Raw genomic sequence first — 20,132 nt, forward strand, 5'->3', positions numbered from 1 at the left:
AATTTATAGTCAAGCTGGTCGTATATTAAAGTGAAACACCTGACACAAAGTAAATACTCAATAAATAATTAAAAATTCACTATATTGTTAATAATAACATTAGCATTACTTCTCAGTAACTAAGCAACATACTCTGGACTTCTAGATTTATCAGTTAATCCATTTATTCACTCAGCAAATATTTTTGATGTTGATGGTGATTAGGAAGTTAAGACATCATGATATTAAAAGCCATCTACCCATTTTCAGGAGTGCTGGGAAGATTTGAGGTGGTTTAACAGCAATTCAACAAAATAAAAATTCAAGAAAGAAACAGGAGCATATATCAAAACAGCCAATGTTACCTCTTTGCATATGCCAATCATCATTTATTTAACTACACAAATTGGTGAAAATATATCTAAAACTAGATTCAATTTGAATTCTGGGTAAGTAGACTCTGTGTTTAAATTTTTTAAAAAAAGCCTCCACTTGAATATACCTCCTACAGAAATCCAAATTCAAAATGAGCTGTAGAGCATACCTTACATAAATTTTGCATATTAAGTAAGCAGCTCAGCAGTTAAACCTGCTTGGAGGGTGGTATAAATTTCCTCCTATTTCATGGTATGACCTTTCCTGCTCATTCTCACAAGCTCTAAACTTTGCCACCAATTCAGTCCTGATCCTGCCACTCCAGGACCTGAATGTCATCAAAGCCAACCTCCTGCACCCTGGCTTTTGGTAATAACTACACTTTAAATGTAAATTATCTTTCCTTTGAGTGTTTTGGATTGGGATGGGCATGAGTTGACTTAGCTTATTATGGCCTCTTAAAAACCTTTAATATTTCAAACTTTGTGTTTGTCGTTTCTCTCTTCTGCCTCTTTGTCGTAGCTATACTGTGTTTGGCGATGGGTGTAGGACAGCCAAGCTGAAATGGAGATTCACTGACACCGACACTGACGAGAACACACTCCACTCCAGTAGGTAATCTCCAGAACGGCATCCTTTCTTATAGGTATCATTAGCACTGACAACTTTTCCTTATAAGTAAAGAAATAAAATGTAAAGTGTAAAGTGCCTTTTCTAAAGCCAAAGTATGTTAATCTATCATTTTACACACACACACACAAACACACACACACACACACACACACTTGTGGCGCTCTTGAGCCTTCTTTGAATTTTAGGATGTATAATGGATTAGATAAATTATCTAGTGAACACGTGACAAATTCCATGTTCCTGTTCATGCAAAGTCTTTTAGTCCAGGGCAAAAAATAACTGTCTCAAAGGCATAAGGTTTTAAATTATTTCTTTACGCAAAATTCTCATTAGTTTCTATTTTGCTGGTTATGACCTATTCTTTTCAACTTTAAGTTGTTTTCAACGGAAAATTATGTCCCCTTTGATACAAAGTCAAATGTTAAGAAAAAGCAGTCTTTAGGGAGAGAGAAACAAACTATTAAACAAAAAAAGAGACATTGTAATAGCAAAAGTATTTTGAGTTAGAGCATTGGAAAGAAAATAATAATCATTTTCACAAATAAGACACTAAGTTCAAAGATTTATGTTCAACTGCCTATTTTCAGCCATCCTGGTCATTGAATGGGGAGCCACCAGTCACAGTTTCCTCAGGTTGTGATATGATCTTTGGGTCAAGATATCAGAATACCACAGACCTTCTGAAAGTTTGTGCCTTAATCTACATTTTGCTCAAGATTTCTTTGCAGCTCTAATATCATCTAGTTTTGTGGGGGGAAGAAAAACGGAAAATTTGAGCATCTAAAGAGTAGGAGCTATCATTTTATGTATCGCAGGGTCAGGGAAGAAGTTTCAATGTGTTTTATTTTTAATTAATTTCAATGTATTGAATGCTTAACTAAAATAGCAAGCTTATATAAGAAGAATAATGAAAACATTTGGAAAAGATTAGTTTCACTTACTTGAGATGGCTTTGTATCTGTACAAGCAAATGAATTGGAAGAATTCTCCAGATGATTCAAATAAATCTCAAAGTTGACTAAGAATATGAGAAGGCAATAGTGTAGAAATTCTTCTGAGATTTAAGCAAATTATAATCCATAAATGCCTGAGAAGTTTAATTATATTCATGCTATTTCCACATGAAGTCATGGCAACAAATCAACATTAACAATCTTAACATTGTGCTTCCTAGAATTCCCCAGAGTCCGCTGAAGTTTTGTTAGAAGAGATTCTTTTTAAAGACATAACACGTAGGAGATTCCAGGCAAGTCCACACACCTCTGTCATCACACTGTCATTCAAAGCAAAGCATGGTTGAGTTTTTCATCAAAGACTGGATGCGTATGGACTGGTACATAATCTTTCCACCTGTTCTAACAACCTGAGTGCTTCCTTTCATGCCACGTTGTTTAATTGGCTCAAGTGGAACAGCTCTTAGGATCTGGACACATATGAATACATTCAGTTTTGAAAGAACTTGAGAATGAGCCCAAATTAATAGAACTGAATCTACCATATCATGCTGGGTAGCAACGTATCCTTCCTCCTGCTGGGAGGTGAAAGAGATTCAGTTACTGCCTGGGCTCTACGTTCTACAAAGTGAAGTAGAAGACTGAGGCACTTAAGCATCCATTAGCCAGTGTTTCAGGTGGGGCTTAGAGCTAAGTTTTCTTCCTTCTTCTCAGATCTCTATGCCAAAGTTGACAGCAGGTCAAATCCCTTTGGCTTGTGGGTTTAGTTTCCTTTGTTACACTGCTAGTCCCAAGCTCTTTCTAGCCTCAAAAGTGAGTCAGGGTGGCCTCATCTTCTCAGCTGAGTTACCATCAATCACTTCCCTGCACATCATATGGTTTTCATCAGTACTTTCACAAGCATTGTTTCATTTGACCCTCACAGTGAACTCTGGTATTGAGAAGGTAAATATTACTGTCTCTGATTTTGTCTATTCAAATCCTAAGTACATTCTACTTCCTCATTTGATTCACTGCTTTGAAAATGTTGCTGAACCCTCCCAGCAGTGACAGACACTCAGTGAAAACATGGAGGATTCAGTCAAACTGGTTATTTGGCATCATGTAGACCACTGTTGCCCAACCTCCAAGCACACCGTGGCATTTGGAGTGTCGGGAAGACGCCCTGGGTGTGTGGGTCTGTGTGTCACAGTCCAGGGTGTCTTTATTTCCATGGGCTTCCTGTCTCTCATGTCTCTAGCCTCTAACTGCAACCGTATCTTATTCTTCATTTTGTCATATGCAAAAGTTCAGAAGTTCCTAATCCATAAGGAGCCCTCAGGAGCAGAGGAAGCTCACCTGACCAGGTAAGATCAAGGTTTACCATGAGCGGGAGGCAGGCTGGGAGTGGTAGTCAGGTGTGAAGGCTCTGCACTGCGGCTGCCTGGGTTTCTGCCTTGTTCTGTCACCTGCTGACTCTGTAGCCTTGGGGAGATCTTCAAACTCTCTGAGCCTTTGTTAATTTCTTAGACAAATGAGGATACTAATGGTAGCTACTTCACGGTACTTCTCTGAGGTTTAAATAATACATGGGAAGCATTTAGAACAATGCCTGGCACAAGCTAAGCCCTCGATAGACTGTAGCTATTATTAGTTTCAAAAATGTTTTAAATTATATGACCTTTACAGATGTAAAATCATCTTCAGTCAGATAGCAAATGGTATGAAAAGCTATTTAAGTTCAAAAGTAAATGCTGAATTTCTAAAAGTCTGTCATTAATTTGTTATTACTGATATTACTCTCTTGTTCACTCTCAGATTAAGAAAAAATAGTGGAAGAACTTATACTGTGCTTAGCGCTTGATACTCCACTTAATTCTCCCTGTAGCTCTAGAAAGCAGGTTACATTGGCCTAATGTTACCAGCAAGAAAACCAAGAGACAAAGCTACTAAATAACTTGCCCAAGGTCAGAAAGCTTGTTCACGGTGAGGGAGGCTGGACTTCAAACTCGGGCCCTCCTATGAGGAGTCCTCAACACTGCGACGATGTTGACCTGCTTTGAAGAGACATGCTTTTAAGCTGTGTTAAAGAAGAGACATTGCACACTTAAATGTGCAATATCTGCCTTTGGGTGAAAAATAATCACATCACTAGAAACTGATCATGAGCTTGGTTGGCTGAAGCTTCATTGTTCATTGCTTTTGTTTTGTGGGAGGCTGGGCGAAACTAGAGGATAAATACCCTTTCAGTTTTGCCATTGTATGGAAACTTGCTCTCTGAATCTTTAGGTATTCTGGCAACTAACAGGTGAGCAAAGACTTAAAAATAAGCAAAAAAACTAGAAAAATAAGATATAAAATAAGCCTCTGTGCTAGATTAAATTCATTTCATTTTTAGAACTGGACTATGTCAGGGCAGTTTCTATGTGAAAAAATAGATCCTTAGTGATTGGAGTTAGCTCACTGTATTTCCTCCCTTCCATGCTGGTTCAGCTTGCTCAGGATGTTAGTCAAGTTTTCATTAGGAAACTATTTTCATTTCATTAATAACTTTGACACATATAATTAATCTGTGATTATTAAATGTTTTATGTCAGGCGTTCCCATGATGTGGCTGTTTTTAACAACAAGCTACTTGATTTGTAGAACTTTAAATGCTGGTGGATTCTTTAATTTGGAAAAAGAAGCAAATCCTGAAGTGTGGATGAATATCGTAAGTTATGGAAAATTCCAAAGAACATCAAATAAAGCAGATGAATGGGTTGTGAGATATTAAAGTTCCTGTTATAGCAGAAAATCTCTAATAAGAAAACAGATAAAATATAGGTGATTTTTAACATTTCTGCAAGAGTCAAGCTAGGTAGATCTTCTCTTTGGGCTGATTAATACTTTCTCCTAATATAAAGCAGAATTGTATTTTTTATAGATGAACCTCTTCCTTTGAATTTCTGTTCTTAAGAATATTAAGAATTTCTGTTTTAAGCCCTCTGGATGGTATATGGGTATGACTGCCCTCTACTGGACTATGGTTTTACCTTTCAACCAAGAGGGGGTCTCAAAAGACAATTGATTTGAAAATACAGTTTTGTCAGAAGAATTCATCAATGCTTAATATTGTCTCCACTCATCAAAATTTTACCAATAGCAGACATTTTCTAATAGTCTGCATTTTTTTTTAAATCATGACTTTATGTAGTAAATTAATTTTATTGTTACCTGGGGCTACAGATTTCAGGTAATTTACTCCAATAAGCACACACTAGTTACTTTGTTCTAGTCCCTTTTGATAACCCTTAGAGAAGATGTTTGGTTAATGCTTATGTCTTCACTGGGCAGAGTGAAATCATCACCTATAACGGCTACCCCAGTGAGGAGTACGAAGTCACCACTCAAGACGGGTACATACTCAGCGTCAACAGAATCCCCCGCGGGCGAAGAGACTCTGGGAGCACAGGTATGAGATGTGTCTCTCCTGCGAAGGAGAGCTGCAGATGGCTAGAATTTAGTGCTGGCTATTTATTCAGACAGCGGCTGATTTACCAAAGTTGCTTTGAATTTTGGATTAGTCTTTAAATGGTTAACAGGGAGACTCACTCTTTTCCAATTCTCTGAAGGCAGGCAAGTACCTGAAAATACAAAGGGCAAGACTGATCTCGCTGACTGCAACCAGGCTTGCTTATTAAGACGGAAATGCAAAGGTGGAGCCTACATGTTGTCAACTCATCACTGATTTCTCATGTGGAAAATTGCTGTATTCCAGGAAAGTGGATTTCCTCAGTGTTGGAAAGAGATTGGTTGGGTTGGATGAAGTAGGCTGTGGGGTATCTCAGAAGTCTCTCCTGCCAGCACTAGGATTAATAGACCTCTCTCTGCAGAATAAAAAAATCAAATGACAGTGGCATTTCTGAAACTTTTTCTGGGAAAGAAAGTTTAAACATTCACGTGTGCTTTGAGCTTAGGGACAGACAGTTTGTATAAAGAAAGAGCATGGGGTGACTAAGGCTTCTTTCTAGAATGAGGAACCAGCCATGCAAAAGCAGAGGAATTATACTCTTTAAAAGGGGAAATATAACTGCAAATGCTTTGAGGAATGGGGAGAAGAGTAAGTAAAATACCTGCCAAAGTTCAGGGGCAAATCATTTACCACGATCGCTCTGCAGCATCTCTCCTGCCGTCCACGTTCAGAAGCAGCTAAAGTCATGTTCGACATTCTCTTTAAGAAGTCAGGAGTTCTGAGAGGGAAGGTATAGCTCAAGTAGTAGAGTACATGCCCAGTACCTCATCTAAATATAAATAAACCTAATTACCTCCCCCAGCCAAAAATAAAAGTTAATAATAATTAAAAGAAGTGTTCTTATTAAAAAAAAAAAGAATGCAGGAGTTTTGCAATGAGAAATGGGAGTGGGACATGGGTAGAGTTACCAGATAAAATATGAGATGGCCAGTTAAAGTTGAATTTCAGATAAATAGCAGGTAAGTTTTTCACATAAACCTCACTTTAAGATATATGGAAAAGTTCTTCATTAATCTGAAATCCAAAAGTAATAGACCATTGTATAAATAATTGACACATTGAAAACTGACTATACTTCAATCAAAAAATTAAATTTAATTAAAAAATTTTGAGAAAACAAAGGGCATCCTTTGGATCTTTCTGTTTATCTTTGCTTTTTTGGTGTATTTGTTTTGGGGTTTTTTGGGGGGTTTTTTGGTTGGTTTTTTTTTTTTATTTGGTTTGGTTTTGTTGCTAAATCTGGTGATACCAGACATAGTGGTGGAGATGAGGGTGAAATATAAAAGGAGAACATTTTTACAGGAAAGGCTTTGCTTAAAAGAGGGTGGATTTGGGGAAGATCTGGAATTAAAAGCCATTTATTAATTGTACTTTCTAAATGCTTTACATGAACTAAATCAGTTAAACCTTCCAGCAGCTGAGGTTGTTACTATTAATAGTTACTCTTTTACAGATGATGAAGCTGAGGTAAAAGAGGTTATGTATAGGCTTGAAGTCACAGAAATAGCAAGTGACAGAAGCAGAATTCAAACCCAGGCCACCTGACCGCAGACCCTGTGCTCTTACTTATTAAATTACAGAATCTTCCATCCTGGTTCTCCTCATCCCCCTGAACACTCTCTCCCTCAGAAATGTGAAAGTCGGCAGGGGGATGTGAAGCTGATTTTATTATTGTAGCTTTCAAATGTCTTCAGTGGGAAGAAGCTGGGGGTTTGATTGGAAACTTGGTGAGGAACTAGTCATTGTCCCTTTGCGCTCACCTGCCCTTCCTCCTGAAAGAGCCCTGAGACTCCGTCAAACACGACCACTTTCGTGCCTTGGTGAGCCAAGCCCAGGAGACGCGGAAGTGTGGATCCGTAGTGTGGAGCCGTTACGAGCACATGCTTTGGCATGAAACGGAACCTGGCTTGGGTCCTGGCTTTGTACCTTGTAAGCCGGATGAGCCCTTAGGAAAGCTGCTTAACTACCTTAAGGCTCCACGTTTATAGAATGAGAATCCTCAAACCAGAGCTACTCTGTAGGGTTATTATAAGAATTAAGTAAATCCATGCATGTCAATCAGTCAGCTGTTTTTGGTTTTTACTTTTATGGAGTGTGTGTGTGTATGTGTGTGTGTGTGTGTGTGTGTGTCACGTTCCTGAGATGCTCTATTTATTATAAATTTCTCTCTCTGCCTCTTCTTCCCTCCTCCAGGTGCCCGGCCCGTTGTGTACATGCAGCATGCTCTGTTCGCAGACAGTGCTACCTGGCTGGAGAATTATGCCAATGGCAGCCTTGGATTCCTTCTAGCAGATGCAGGTTATGATGTCTGGATGGGAAACAGTCGGGGGAACACTTGGTCAAGGAGACACACAACACTCTCAGTGACTGAAGAGGAATTCTGGGCCTTTAGGTAAATTGTATCTAAGAGAGATCATGAAGGTAGTTTAAGGAAAAGTTCTTTAAATATGATGGTGTGGATGGTGTTAATAATGTATGATACCTGAAGTCACACAGCTCCTTTGTAGTTTCTAACATCTCAGAGGAGATAAATAGCGAGAAGCTTTGATTTTCACTGATTCTCCCACAAGCAAATTGTATCATTTCAACACGATCATTTTAACATACAATTTTATCCAATACTATACTTTAAAGTCTGTCCCAAGGGACAGCTTAGGAAATTCCTGTGACCAATGTAGGCACTCATTCAACCAACGTTTATTAAGTGCCTAGTCTATGCACTGTTCTAGGCCCTTCAATTGTGAAAAGTCTCCACCCTCGGGAAGCTCATATTCATCCTAGTGATGCTCTTATAAGTTTTTCCTCTTGGACAGCCAATCAGTTTTGCAAAGATTATGTGTATCAGTACTACATTTTACCGAGAGAAACTGTGGTTGAGAATGCATAGAATACCATTTTCCATGAAAACTCTAACGTGAGATCTTTCAAACCTCTTTAAGGGGCATTAGAAAAAAATCTTTTGATATGCTGACCGCTTCTTTTTGTGAAAGTGTTTCCTGCTGTCACCTGAGGACAGGCTGATGCCTGCAGCAGACATCCTTTCTCACACTGAAGCTCCTGGTTGGTTTGCAAGCCTGCTGTAGAACAGAACCGTATTAATGAAATAGTCAGTACCTACTGACTTGAGAGGAAAGGAAGAATAGACTAAAGTGTTAGGGTCAGAACTTTGGCCAGGGGCAAGCATCAGGACAGATTTTGTGTCATCAGTCCTTTGCTGAGAGCTTGGCACTCATTTACTGTAAGGCATCACGACCATTCTCTTATGCTTGGAAGTACCAATCTCAATTTCCTCTTGTATGCTTTTAATAAACAGGCCTCTGGCTCATGGGGTACCTCACCCAACTATATGTTATTTAGGTCATTTTTATTCTCTTGCATTAATGCTGGCTGAACTGGTACTATAGGATTTGGTATATATTGAATTTATCTCTATATGGACAGAAATGTTAATAATAGCAACATCTGATTGAGTTGAGTGCCTAACAGCAGCCAGAGTCGTTCCTTTAATACTATGCAATTCCTTTACTACAAGCAGACCTGCTATACAGCCCTATTGTGTCCACTTCACAGATGAGGAAACTTAAGCTCAGAGGACTTAAGTTACTCAGCTAGTACATGGTAGCATCACTATTTACAACCCATTCTGTTTCCAAAGCTAGGTATTAAGTGGCCCTAAAGTCTTGAAGTTCCCGGGGGGGGGGGGCTGAAGTAGAGGCATGCAAACCAAGTGGGGAAAGGGCAGCAAAAGAAACAAAAGGGAGGGAAATGAAGAGGAGGGATGACAAGACTGAACTTCAAATGGCATAGTACACACAAGTCTTGAAACCATTCCTGTTATAAGAAAGTAACACGTATAAATGCAGCAAGTCAAAGCTGCAATAACCTACGTGTGACTGGATAAATAATGGAATGTAAACCAAGGAAGTGGACAGCACAGAATTTTGTGTGTGAAAAACAAGAGAGCAGGTGTTCTGAATTTTGAACTTAGCTGGGAGTATCTATAAGGCTCTGTTTTATTTTGCAGCTTTGATGAAATGGCCAAATATGATCTCCCAGGAATAATAGACTTCATTGTAAATAAAACTGGTCAGGAGAAGTTGTATTTCATTGGACATTCACTTGGCACTACAATAGGTAAGTCTCCAAGGGTCAACATGTTACAAAGGTCAGAGCCATCAAGAGTTCACCTTTAAAATGGGACAGAGTAACTGTTTTACATTAACAGTGTTCTTACCTCTCTGTCCTATGCTGGGCACATAACCCTAGTGCCCCAAGTGGCTGTGAACCTGAATTCTGGAGACTGTGAGTATGTAGGACAAATCTTTCTCCATTTCTGGTCACAGCAGCACATTTGTAATGGTGATGTAATTTCCCAGGTATAACACGTGCCCCAAATCCAAAGAAGTATTTTCAAAGAGTAAGTCTCTAGATGTCCTCCGAGCTGCAAAACTAGAGCCAAATGTCATGAAATATCCTGGAAGAATGTTAAATATACATCAAGTCATACCTTCCTCATAACCCACACGGGGTTTTGAAAAATACAAAAGTGGGGGTTATACTCATATTTGAACAAATTGAAAAGACATAGTCACACTTTGTTTGTGAATCAGAATACAAAAGCTTACTGTAACAAATCAACCAGGCTGCTTATCCATTTAATTTATGATTTAATATTTATGGAGTAGCCATGAAATGTAAGCATGATGCAGAACATTTTTTAAAAGTCCAAGAAATGTACTTTGAATATGTACTTCTTAATCGCTTTCTAGGTTTCTTAAAAAGAAATCAATAATCTAGCTCCAAATAAAAACTTAAAAGAACCCATACTATTAATAATATAAATTTGTTAGTAATCTTCCACCAAAGTTTCCAATTTTAAAGAGATTGGGTTATGTGAAAATGCAATATTTCATTTGGGTTGAAACTGGGCAAGAGAAAATAAATATTCTTACAGTAGTCTCACTCTCACAGTAGTCATTATTACAGTATCTCATTATCATCAAGAGCAAATATGGTATTTATCAGTGCTTTATATTGATAGCTAGCCTATGAGTTTAGACTAGGCAGTGAGCATCACAGCTAAAATACTAAAAGAGTATCGAAGTCCTAATAAGAAGACCCCACTTCCCCCAAAAAACTACCACCAACAGGAAAATGATTATACTGTAATTGCTAACACCTAGGAACATTTACTATGTAGAGGGCCCTTTGTTTAGGACCTTTCTTACAGTATCTCTCTATAAGCTTCAGGACAATCCTACGAGTATTATTTCTATCTCATAGAAGAGGAAACAGAAGTCCAAAGAAATTAAGTTGATCATTCCAGGTCTCTTAACACACAGATTCAAACCAGGTCATTCGGACTTGGCCAGTGGGATGCTTGGGCACGATGGAGAGACTCTGTGGAGACGGATGGCTTGAGTGGGGCCCAGAAAAGTAGGTAGGACTTAGATATGCTCTTATATCTGATTGGCAAAGAAGACAGTAAATTCTATCACCAGGGCTCTGTGTTGCATTTAGGGCATTTTTCAGTGAGCATTATTTGCATTTTGAGCAGAGAAAATTTTACGTGGAAGGACTCGCTCTTTGTAGGACATTGAGCAAGCCAGGCCCAAACCCACTAAATAACAAGAGGCCACCCCAGTCAGTGTGACCAAAAACCTCACATCGACACATTTCTAGACATCTTCCAGGGAAAACTATTCTGCCTGGTTCAGTCTTTGTATCAACTACTCAGCCAATTTGATACAAAATCAGTTCTTTTTCTGGCTAAGACAGTTTCAATATTTCAACAAAATATTCAGAAAACAATGCCTGTGCTACAGCTACACACACACACACACACACACACACACACACACACACACACAGAGTGGAGGGGGCCCAGGAAGGCACTTCTGGAAACCAAAACACATAGACCCTCCACATAGCCTTTCCTGTGTGAGGCTGATCTCCTCTAGTGCTAGAGATGAGTGCAGTGCTATTACTGAAAGATCAGAGCACATGGAGACACCTGGTCCTTCCTGGAAGCATGGTGGACCGAGGGAAAGCCCCTCCCCTTTTGGAAGCATGGAAGATTTTGGAGGTTTACTAATATCCATTGAAGCACTGGGAGCCATGAAATCTCGTTCCCTTGTGAGAAAGAAAAACTGTGAAGTTACTAGATGATACTGCAGAAAGAGCTAATTGATTCACTTCCTTGAACTGATTATTTACTTCTTGAGGCTCTATGACTCATTCTGGCATCTCAGAGTTGGGGGTAAAGTGATGCCACTGCCAACACTTCCCCCAAGCTTGGGAAGTGACGGTGTCCCTGATTTGTGTGGCAGCAACTTATCCCTCACTTTCCCCAACCAAGTTAAATTTTCCAGAATAAGAGAAAAATGGAGACTTGAGAGCAGAGAGGACTGAAGGCAGGTTATCTTTGCAGAATCACTCAGAAGAATTTCCCAATTCACCCCCAAGATCATTGCAGTAGAAGGGTAAAAATGACAAAGCAGAGCCCACTTTGGTCAATAGGAGCATTACCTAAGTATTTCTAACTTTTACAAGATTTTCTTGTCTCCTGTTCTCTCAGGGTTTGTAGCCTTTGCCACGATGCCTGAACTGGCACAAAGAATCAAAATGAATTTTGCCCTGGGTCCTGTGTACTCATTCAGATATCCCACAGGCATTTTCACCAGTGCTCTCCTACTTCCAAATTCCGCGATCAAGGTAGGCTCTTCCTTTTGCCAAAATGTATATGAGGATCTCCTTTTGGATGATTGATAGATCCTTACTGTTTTTAAATCTATTATGAAGTAAAAGTAGGACTTTTAGATGAAATCTGTAAAAACCAGACTCCGGGATCATGTGCTTGGATGTGGGTGTGTCCCTGTGTGTGTTTTCCATGCCACAGGGTCTACAAGTCCCGGTACAGTTTCCGATACTCAGTCATTAACAGACCTGGGTATCAGTCAGAATTTCTAGCCAAGCTGAGTGCTATGTCGGGTTAAGGTCGACTCGCAAGTTTTCTTCTTCCATTCTTATTCCACTGGACATGTTAACGAATTCACAGTGCCCAAATGGAAGACATTTTTCAAGTTACATGTGATCACTGATGTCCCTGACTTCGATGTTAGATAAGCCTGAAGAACATGCCCCTTCCCATGTGGGAGCTTACTCTAACTAACTCAAGCTAAGACTCCAAAGCCTAAATGTCTTACAGCTCAATTATTCATTCAAATACTTATTGGTTATTTTCCAAGTGTTGGAAAAGTAGTACAATGGTGAGTCATGAATTTGGAATTTTAGTCATCAAAAGTTTTTTTCTGTTTGCTTTTTATTTCTCTAAAAAGGTCATTGCCACAAAGAACATAGTATTTTACCAAGGTTGCCCCTTAAATTTGGGGGTGAAGAATAAAATAAATTTGGTCCAGAATGAAGACCAGGAGACCAATTAGGGTCTCACAGTAACTCATATATAAGATGAGGTCCTAGCCTGAGGTGGAGAGGTGGGAATGGAAAAAAAAAAGGATTTATGAGCTAACACAAGGAACAGCATTCATGAGGCCAAATGATTGGTGTGATGGTAGTTTTACTGTATTGTTTACTGTAAGTTAAAATGATGGAACTTCCCTTTTGTGTGATTGATGGTTCTGTTCAAAGTGTGATGACATCAGTTAGTTTGGGATGTTTTTTACATTTGGGCAGAATCGGGTAGACAAATTAGTTAAATTAAGTTCAGAGATAGACACATCTATCTCTAAATACACAGTTTTGAATGTGTATTGCTTTGCCTAAACAGGTCAGGTCTGAGGCAAATATTGTCCCTGGCTTTTCTCAGTTTCATATCCCTTAATGTCAAATTTCCTGCCATTTTACATCTCATTCTCTGGCCCACCCACCATTTCATAGTATCTGTCACCCCCAGAAGTGCTCTTCCTCCATCAGAGAGCCCCATTGAAACTTGTTTTCCAAGCATAGAACTTTTAACCATGCTGCCTCCCATGATGTCAATTTTTTTTTGTCCAGTGGCACCCTTCCTTCGATGCACCATCTTCTACTTTTCAGCATTAAAGCTGGCTAATCTGGAACACTGCTGGAAAGGTGATGTGGACATGGATAGCAGGGGAAAAACCCTGCTTTTCCTTTCCATTCAAGGCAGTATTTGACCTTAAGGAGAAACTGTTCTACCCTTCTTGCCAATTAATGAGAAATACAGGCAATCACTGATTGGACAAAATACAAGGGAGCTTCACCATGGAGAAATTAGCTAATTTGGGGTTGAGAGTTCTTACTGCAATCTCCTTGGAAATTATGTCTGATGATCTTCCTTGCGTGAAGATGGATTCATAAATAGTTACTTTTCCTAAATGACTTGGTCTCCTTGACCAGAGCAACAAATAAATATACAAATACAAATAGCTCCCCAAGAATCCTCATTCCTGGGATAAATGGAATGTCAAGAAGTCTGAAAATGGTTCTTGAAAGGATAATTTTTTTTTAAATTTTTGCAGAGGTTTTTTGGTACCAAAGGTATCCTTTTAGAAGATAATACAGGGAAGTCACCTTCTATCAAAATCTGCAACAATAAAATATTATGGGTGATATGTAGTGAAATTATGTCCTTATGGGCTGGATTCAACAAGAAAAATATGAATATGGTATGTATAGACTATGGGATCTTTTAATGCTTTTAAAAATTCTAGCTTTCTTATGATTCGTATAGATGTATCTGTTACACTGCATAAATTAATATGTTCATCTAAACCCTTAAAGGTGGAGATTTGCTATGCATAGAAGATCAGGTATCCAATGGACTATGAATGTCAAGATTTGGGAAAGGAATATGCAGCTTTATCCTTGCATCCCTGGTCAAATTTAGGAAAATGGGTATTCTACAATAGTGGTTTCACAAGTTCACAGTCAGCCACCACTTACCACAGTCAACTGGATTTTACGATACAGTGCATTAACAAAAATCCTAGAAAAGAAGAGAAGCGTATACAAGCCTTAAATTTATTCCAAATGTACATTCACCTGTTGGGTGACTTTAGCCTCAAATAAAACTCATCACTTAACTCGGAAAAAAGCAAGACAATGGAATGGAGACATAATCCCTTTCCTGTAAAGAAACAGAAGTCCTGTTTCATCAACTCTTTGTTTCCTGTTTTTGAGAATTCAAGGAGGAGTAGGAGTTCACACGTGCAGATCAGTGTGGTTGAATAGTCACCCCTGTCGTATTCCGAATGGCAGCCAGTGATACCGTTACAGTGAAGCTAGTCCCCAAATAGCTTTTTTCCACCAGCCCACCTACCCCTATTCTTTAAGAGGCTAAATTGAAAACCTTGAGGAACAATTGCTCAAATCCTGTTTATTCAAAAGTAAATATTTTTAATAGTTTCTTTGATTAGTCCCATTACATTCTAAGACATAGAATTATTGTTAGTATTATATCTCTATAATTTTCATCTCTATGATGTTTACAGAGATTGAAGTACCATGCATATGAAAGTGATTGGTTTTAGCTTTTCTTTTGCACTATTTTATTTTATCCTTACAAGAGCTCAGCAAATTGGGAGTATGGTTTTTAGTATGTCCTTTCAATAGATAAAAATACAGAAACTCTGAGATGTTTAAGAATTTGCTCAAAGTCACAAAGCTTTTCATTAACAAAGTTAGGTCCTGAACTCTAGGATTTCTGATCTACTGATCTGGGATGGTGCACATTGTGTACATACACACGCCACCCCTCTGACTTGCACAGAGCACCTTTTTTCGTTGCTTTGCCCCCATGATGTCCATTGTTGCTTCTTCTACTTCAAAATAAGCAAATTGTCCCTTAACTTCAGAGCTGACACAAGTTTGCTGGCAAGCAGCCTGTACCACCAGTCAGCCTGTGATTCACTCACATTGAGGTGTCTGACACGAACTCTTGATATCTAGATGATTTCACCATGTCATTTTCAAAACCCCAGTATTTGTGTACCAATTCTTAGCATAACTGTTCTCTGCTTCTGAAAGGCATCATTTTTGCACTAGGTGGTTATCGCTGTAACATGTGTTTTGTTTTCCTTCAGAGCCGAATGGACGTGTATTTGTCCCATGCTCCCACAGGATCATCAGTACAGAACATCCTGCACATAAAACAGGTAGAGTTTTTGTCATGGAAAACCATTCCAGTCCTTCTACATGAAAGGACAGAGTTAGCACACCTATTCTAAGAAGCTTAGCAGCTGGCTTCCATCTTGACCTTGTCACCATCTTTATGATTTGATTTCCCTGGATTTTAAGAGAAAGGACAAGGTGTGGTGCAGACCAAGTAGGTGACATAAATGAACACTGTCTGAAATCAGAGCTTGTAAAATAGGCCCTGAACTGAAGCAAAAAGTAAACTGGGAAAGGCTCAGGAGACCTGAGCCTTCCCCAGAGAGGGAAAGACCTGCGATTCGTCTTCTCCCTAATGAGTCTTGGTTTTTTCCCTTCAAACCAAGGAGATCATTGGTTCCCTTTCTGTTGACTTTGTTTTTCGTACTTGTATAAATGTATTTATATCCTTCTGGTGATCCAGAAGCCTTATTTTCTTCCAAATACACAGAGTTTTTCTAAGATTAGCTGCTAACAATTGTGATTCTTACTCTGAATGTTATTTTTCTATAAAACATTTAATTCAGCTTTACCGATCTGATGAATTCAGAGCTTATGACTGGGGAAGTGAAGCTGAGAACATGCATCACTACAATCAGGTGAGCTACTCACAATGACCCCAGAAGGATGCTTTTGGAAAAGGATAATGATAAATTATTTGAGAGTGAAAAAAATCCTACCTGGCAATTGATGGCATTCATACTGGTAGATAGAGCTTTAAAAAAAAAAGTCTAATTTTAATATATATTCATTTCAGAAAGTCTAGAAATAAAAGAAGCATATACTAAGGAAATTAAATTGTTTATAATCCCTCTATCCGGAGATAACTAGACGCATCAATATTTTGTTGCATTTATTCCAATTCTCAGCATGTCTGCTTTTCTACAACTTTCCATCTTGCTTTTTTAATTCATGGTCATAGCAAAACATAACCGATCTTCCTGAGGGTTTTTTTAAGCATAATTTTTAATGGCTGCATAATAATGAAAATTGTTTTATAAAAATCTGCAGAGTAAATGAATACATGCTTCTTGATACCAAAAGCAGAATAAGGATTTCACATAAAAGTTGAGTACCGTGAAGAGTTGAATCTCAAGGCATCTTTTTTCCTCTAACTTTACACACCAAAATTTACACTCATTTAGCCCTCCTGTACTTTTAATCAATCCTGTTGCTACCATTTCTTTTCTCTAAGTCAAGGTCTGGGCTTCTCAAAATGAACTGAACACATTAAAATTTTCGTTAGAATGTTTTCTCAGACTGATGTATTTAAGGCTATTAGTGCAAACATAGATCAAGTTGTTTCTGGACATTAAATCAGTCAGTCAGACCAGTCAACTTTTCATCAATGGGTTGACATTGTTAGAGACGTGATTCTAATAGCCCTTACAACAGCAATGAGGGCTATGTATATTTTTATTATTTTTTTAATCAGCTTGATTAAGACGTGATTGCATACAATAAAATTCACTGACTGACAACTTGATGAGTTTTGACAAGTATTTTCATTCATATGACCACACCAGAATCCAGATATAGAAACTTTTTATTAACAGCAAAAGTTTTCTCCAATTCCTCAGACAATGTATATCCACAAATGCATATATTTGCAAATGCTTAGGAAAAATAAAAAAAATAAACAACAAATGTTAAAGTGATAACTTTCAAAGAGAGGGAAAAGGAAAAGTGAAGTGGATGGACACGAAAGAGTGAGGGAAGCTCTCATACGGGATTTTACACACTTCTGTTTTCTTTCATTATTTTCTAATGAACACATTGTATGAAGCCCTCGTTGAAAATAATTTCCTCTTTGTCTTCACTTCCATTGTATTTGGAGAATGTTGTATAGCATTTATCTACAGATGTTTATTTGTAGACAAATATTTATTTAGCTGTCTTGCCTTGTTCCTTCAAACTCCCTGAAGTGCGTTCTTCCCGTGATCATAGTAAATATTCATTTTGCAGCCTCTACTTACTTGAAGTCAGCTGTTGCTCTGAGGAGCTTCCTCTCATGAATGCCCTCTCTCTCTCTTCCCTAGAGTCGTCCGCCACTGTATCACCTGACTGCCATGAAAGTGCCTACTGCTATTTGGGCTGGTGGAAACGATGTCCTTGTAACACTCAAGGATGTGGCTTGGATACTGCCCCAAATCAGGAATCTCCGTTACTTCGACCTGTTGCCAGATTGGAACCACTTTGATTTCATATGGGGCCTCGATGCTGCTCAACGGGTGTACAGTAAAATCATAGATCTGTTGAAGTTGTATCCCTGACTGCAGTGCACCTACTTCGTAGTTAAAAGTTGCTTGCAAGCCCACAAGAGGCTTGGGGAAAAATACTAACCAGCAGTGAGGTCTCCTCCAGCATCCCTCACCTGCTGCCGCCTCTAAGGCATTCCCTCGTGACAGCATCCCAGCTAGGAGTTGTTTCAACTGTGCTGCTCCTTCTCTGCGAAATGGCCACACCTGAAATCCCAGCATCTCTTCCCCGCAGTCAGGGCTAGGTCCTCTTTTTCAAATAAGAAGGCCTAGTAAACTCTTCTCTGCTAATTGTCCTCTTGGGAGAGGGGTTAAAAGAGGACTTTCTCTTTCCTATTTCAAACATATACAGTGGCTTCATACAAAGGATACCCTCTCCGCATCCCCTTTTTCAAAGGATTGAATGTAAGCATAGGAGTGCTGACTTCGCGAGAAAGGCCTCGTCAAGGCAGCCGTTTGGGTATGTATTTCAGGTGGCTGGCATCTGGTGGCTTTCTTGAAATCACAATCACAGCCGTAGTCACACAGTCATCTATAAACAAGCCAGGAAATAAGCCCGCTCCAAGCATGAAAAAAGATAGCAGAATGGAAAACTAACCAAATTTAAGCATTCCAGGAGTTTGTTTTACTATTTCAAGCTAAGGAAGAAAAAAAGGGAAAATTGGAAATGACTAGGATAAGCTCAATTTCTAGTTATTAAAATTATTCACAATAGGTCATTGCCTTTAAAAGAAGGTTAAATTAATAAAGCTTTCTGAAAGTAGTGTACTAGAGCTTGACAGTCAGCAGCAGTCTTCAGCCATAACACGCGGAAGAACATTCTTCACTTGTTTTGCTCTGAAGATAAACTAAACAGCCATTATGCCTCATTATCAAAGTGGAATTTATATTACTGCATTTGTACCCTGTAACATTTAAAGCAGCTTCCAGAAAACCTACTTTTAGAACCAGCGAGAAAGTCACGAGCAATTTCCAAAGTCTTGCTCTATTTCAGTCACTAAATGACTAGACATTGACTCTAGGATTTATTATAGAGTTCCAAGAGTAGCATGAAGTTTTAGTGTCACATCCACATTCCTGCATGATGTGAACTTGGAAAAGTCCTTTACCTTCTATGAAGATGTAATTAATGGGAAACTGTTGATGATCCTCAAGGAATCATAAATAAAGAACACACATACATACCTTCAACTGGTTAATTTAAAACAGGTAAATATAAGTCATCTCAGGAATATTTGTGTATAGGACCAAGGTCTTTGGGTATTGAACACCACATAATTATTCCTCATTAAAGAATCCATAATTGATCATTTTTAACTTTTAGTTTTAGTGTCTTTAAAAGGGATGACAATTTAAAAACTTGGGAAGCAATTTTAAGTGCAAGTCCTTTTATATTTTTATAATATTTATTTATCAAGATCTGACTAATGTTACTACAGTTTTTCATGACTTTTATTGAGCTCTTTCAAAGATTACAAGGTAGTTTTCATACAGGTAATACATTCTTTTTTAGCCACATTTAAATAAATTAATCAAAATTCAATAATTTAATTGATACAACAAATAGAACAGGCATAGCTAACTCTGAGAACAAATATCTAATTCTTAGTAAGCACATGATTTAGCTGGAAGGAGTAGAAGGATATGGCTACTAGTTATGGATGTTTAAGAGGCATTAAACATCAGCTAATACGTTTACAGAGAGGAAAGAGGACATTGGTTAATATAGGAATCTAGTTAATTGTAGGTTAAGCGAGCCCCTACGAATGTGTCTTATTTGACTCCTGCTATGACAATGCTGTGTAATAAACAATCGTGAACAACTCAGTGGCTTACAACATTTATTTTTTTATGCTCACAAGTCTGCAGTTTGTCTGGAGTGGTTCTGCTTTCAGCTGGGATCACCTGCGTGTGGCTCAAAGCTGCAGGTTGGGTCCAGATCTTCTCCACATCTTCTCTTCATTCTGGAACTAGCAGCTCTCAGGGTTATGTCCTTCATAGGACAGGTCCCACCAGCACAAGGGGCCCAGCTAGGTGGCGCCCGCAGAGTGGAACTTCTGCTTGTTCACATGCCTTTGGCTAATTCAGATCACATGACCAAGCCTGACCTCAGTGGGGCGGAATAGTCAGCTTCACCTACAGTGGGAGGCTGCAAACCACATGGCAAAGATTGCGGACATATAATGCTGTTGTTATACAGAAGTGCAGAACTGGGGGACACAATTCACTCTACCACACACAGGCACAAAGTCCAAAAGATAAAAATAGGGAATGTAATGAAATGGAAGTCTCCTTTTTTCTCCCAACTACTTG

The 20,132-nt window shown here is 38.7% G+C and overlaps 1 protein-coding gene across 2 annotated transcripts; it reads left to right on the forward strand.

Annotated features, from left to right (window-relative positions):
* Nucleotides 1-470: 470 nt before the first annotated feature.
* Nucleotides 471-19,634, forward strand: LIPN (lipase family member N). 2 transcript variants are annotated; one of them, XM_006211073.3, is made up of 11 exons: nucleotides 471-1,000; nucleotides 3,229-3,286; nucleotides 4,517-4,632; nucleotides 5,256-5,373; nucleotides 7,627-7,825; nucleotides 9,458-9,567; nucleotides 12,011-12,147; nucleotides 13,932-14,078; nucleotides 15,495-15,566; nucleotides 16,089-16,160; nucleotides 17,601-19,634. In XM_006211073.3, exons 3-11 carry the CDS (start codon nucleotides 4,525-4,527, stop codon nucleotides 17,832-17,834), a joined length of 1,197 nt encoding a protein of 398 aa, XP_006211135.1. In that variant the 5' UTR covers nucleotides 471-1,000; nucleotides 3,229-3,286; nucleotides 4,517-4,524; the 3' UTR covers nucleotides 17,835-19,634. The 2 variants fall into 2 exon arrangements, with proteins under 2 accessions (XP_006211135.1, XP_072827666.1); XM_072971565.1 differs by lacking the exons at nucleotides 471-1,000; nucleotides 3,229-3,286 and having other exon boundaries at nucleotides 3,922-4,632.
* The last annotated feature ends 498 nt before the right edge of the window (nucleotides 19,635-20,132 follow it).

The sequence above is a fragment of the Vicugna pacos genome, chromosome 11 (assembly GCF_048564905.1).
Source record: "Vicugna pacos chromosome 11, VicPac4, whole genome shotgun sequence".
Classification (NCBI taxonomy): Eukaryota; Metazoa; Chordata; class Mammalia; order Artiodactyla; family Camelidae; genus Vicugna; species Vicugna pacos.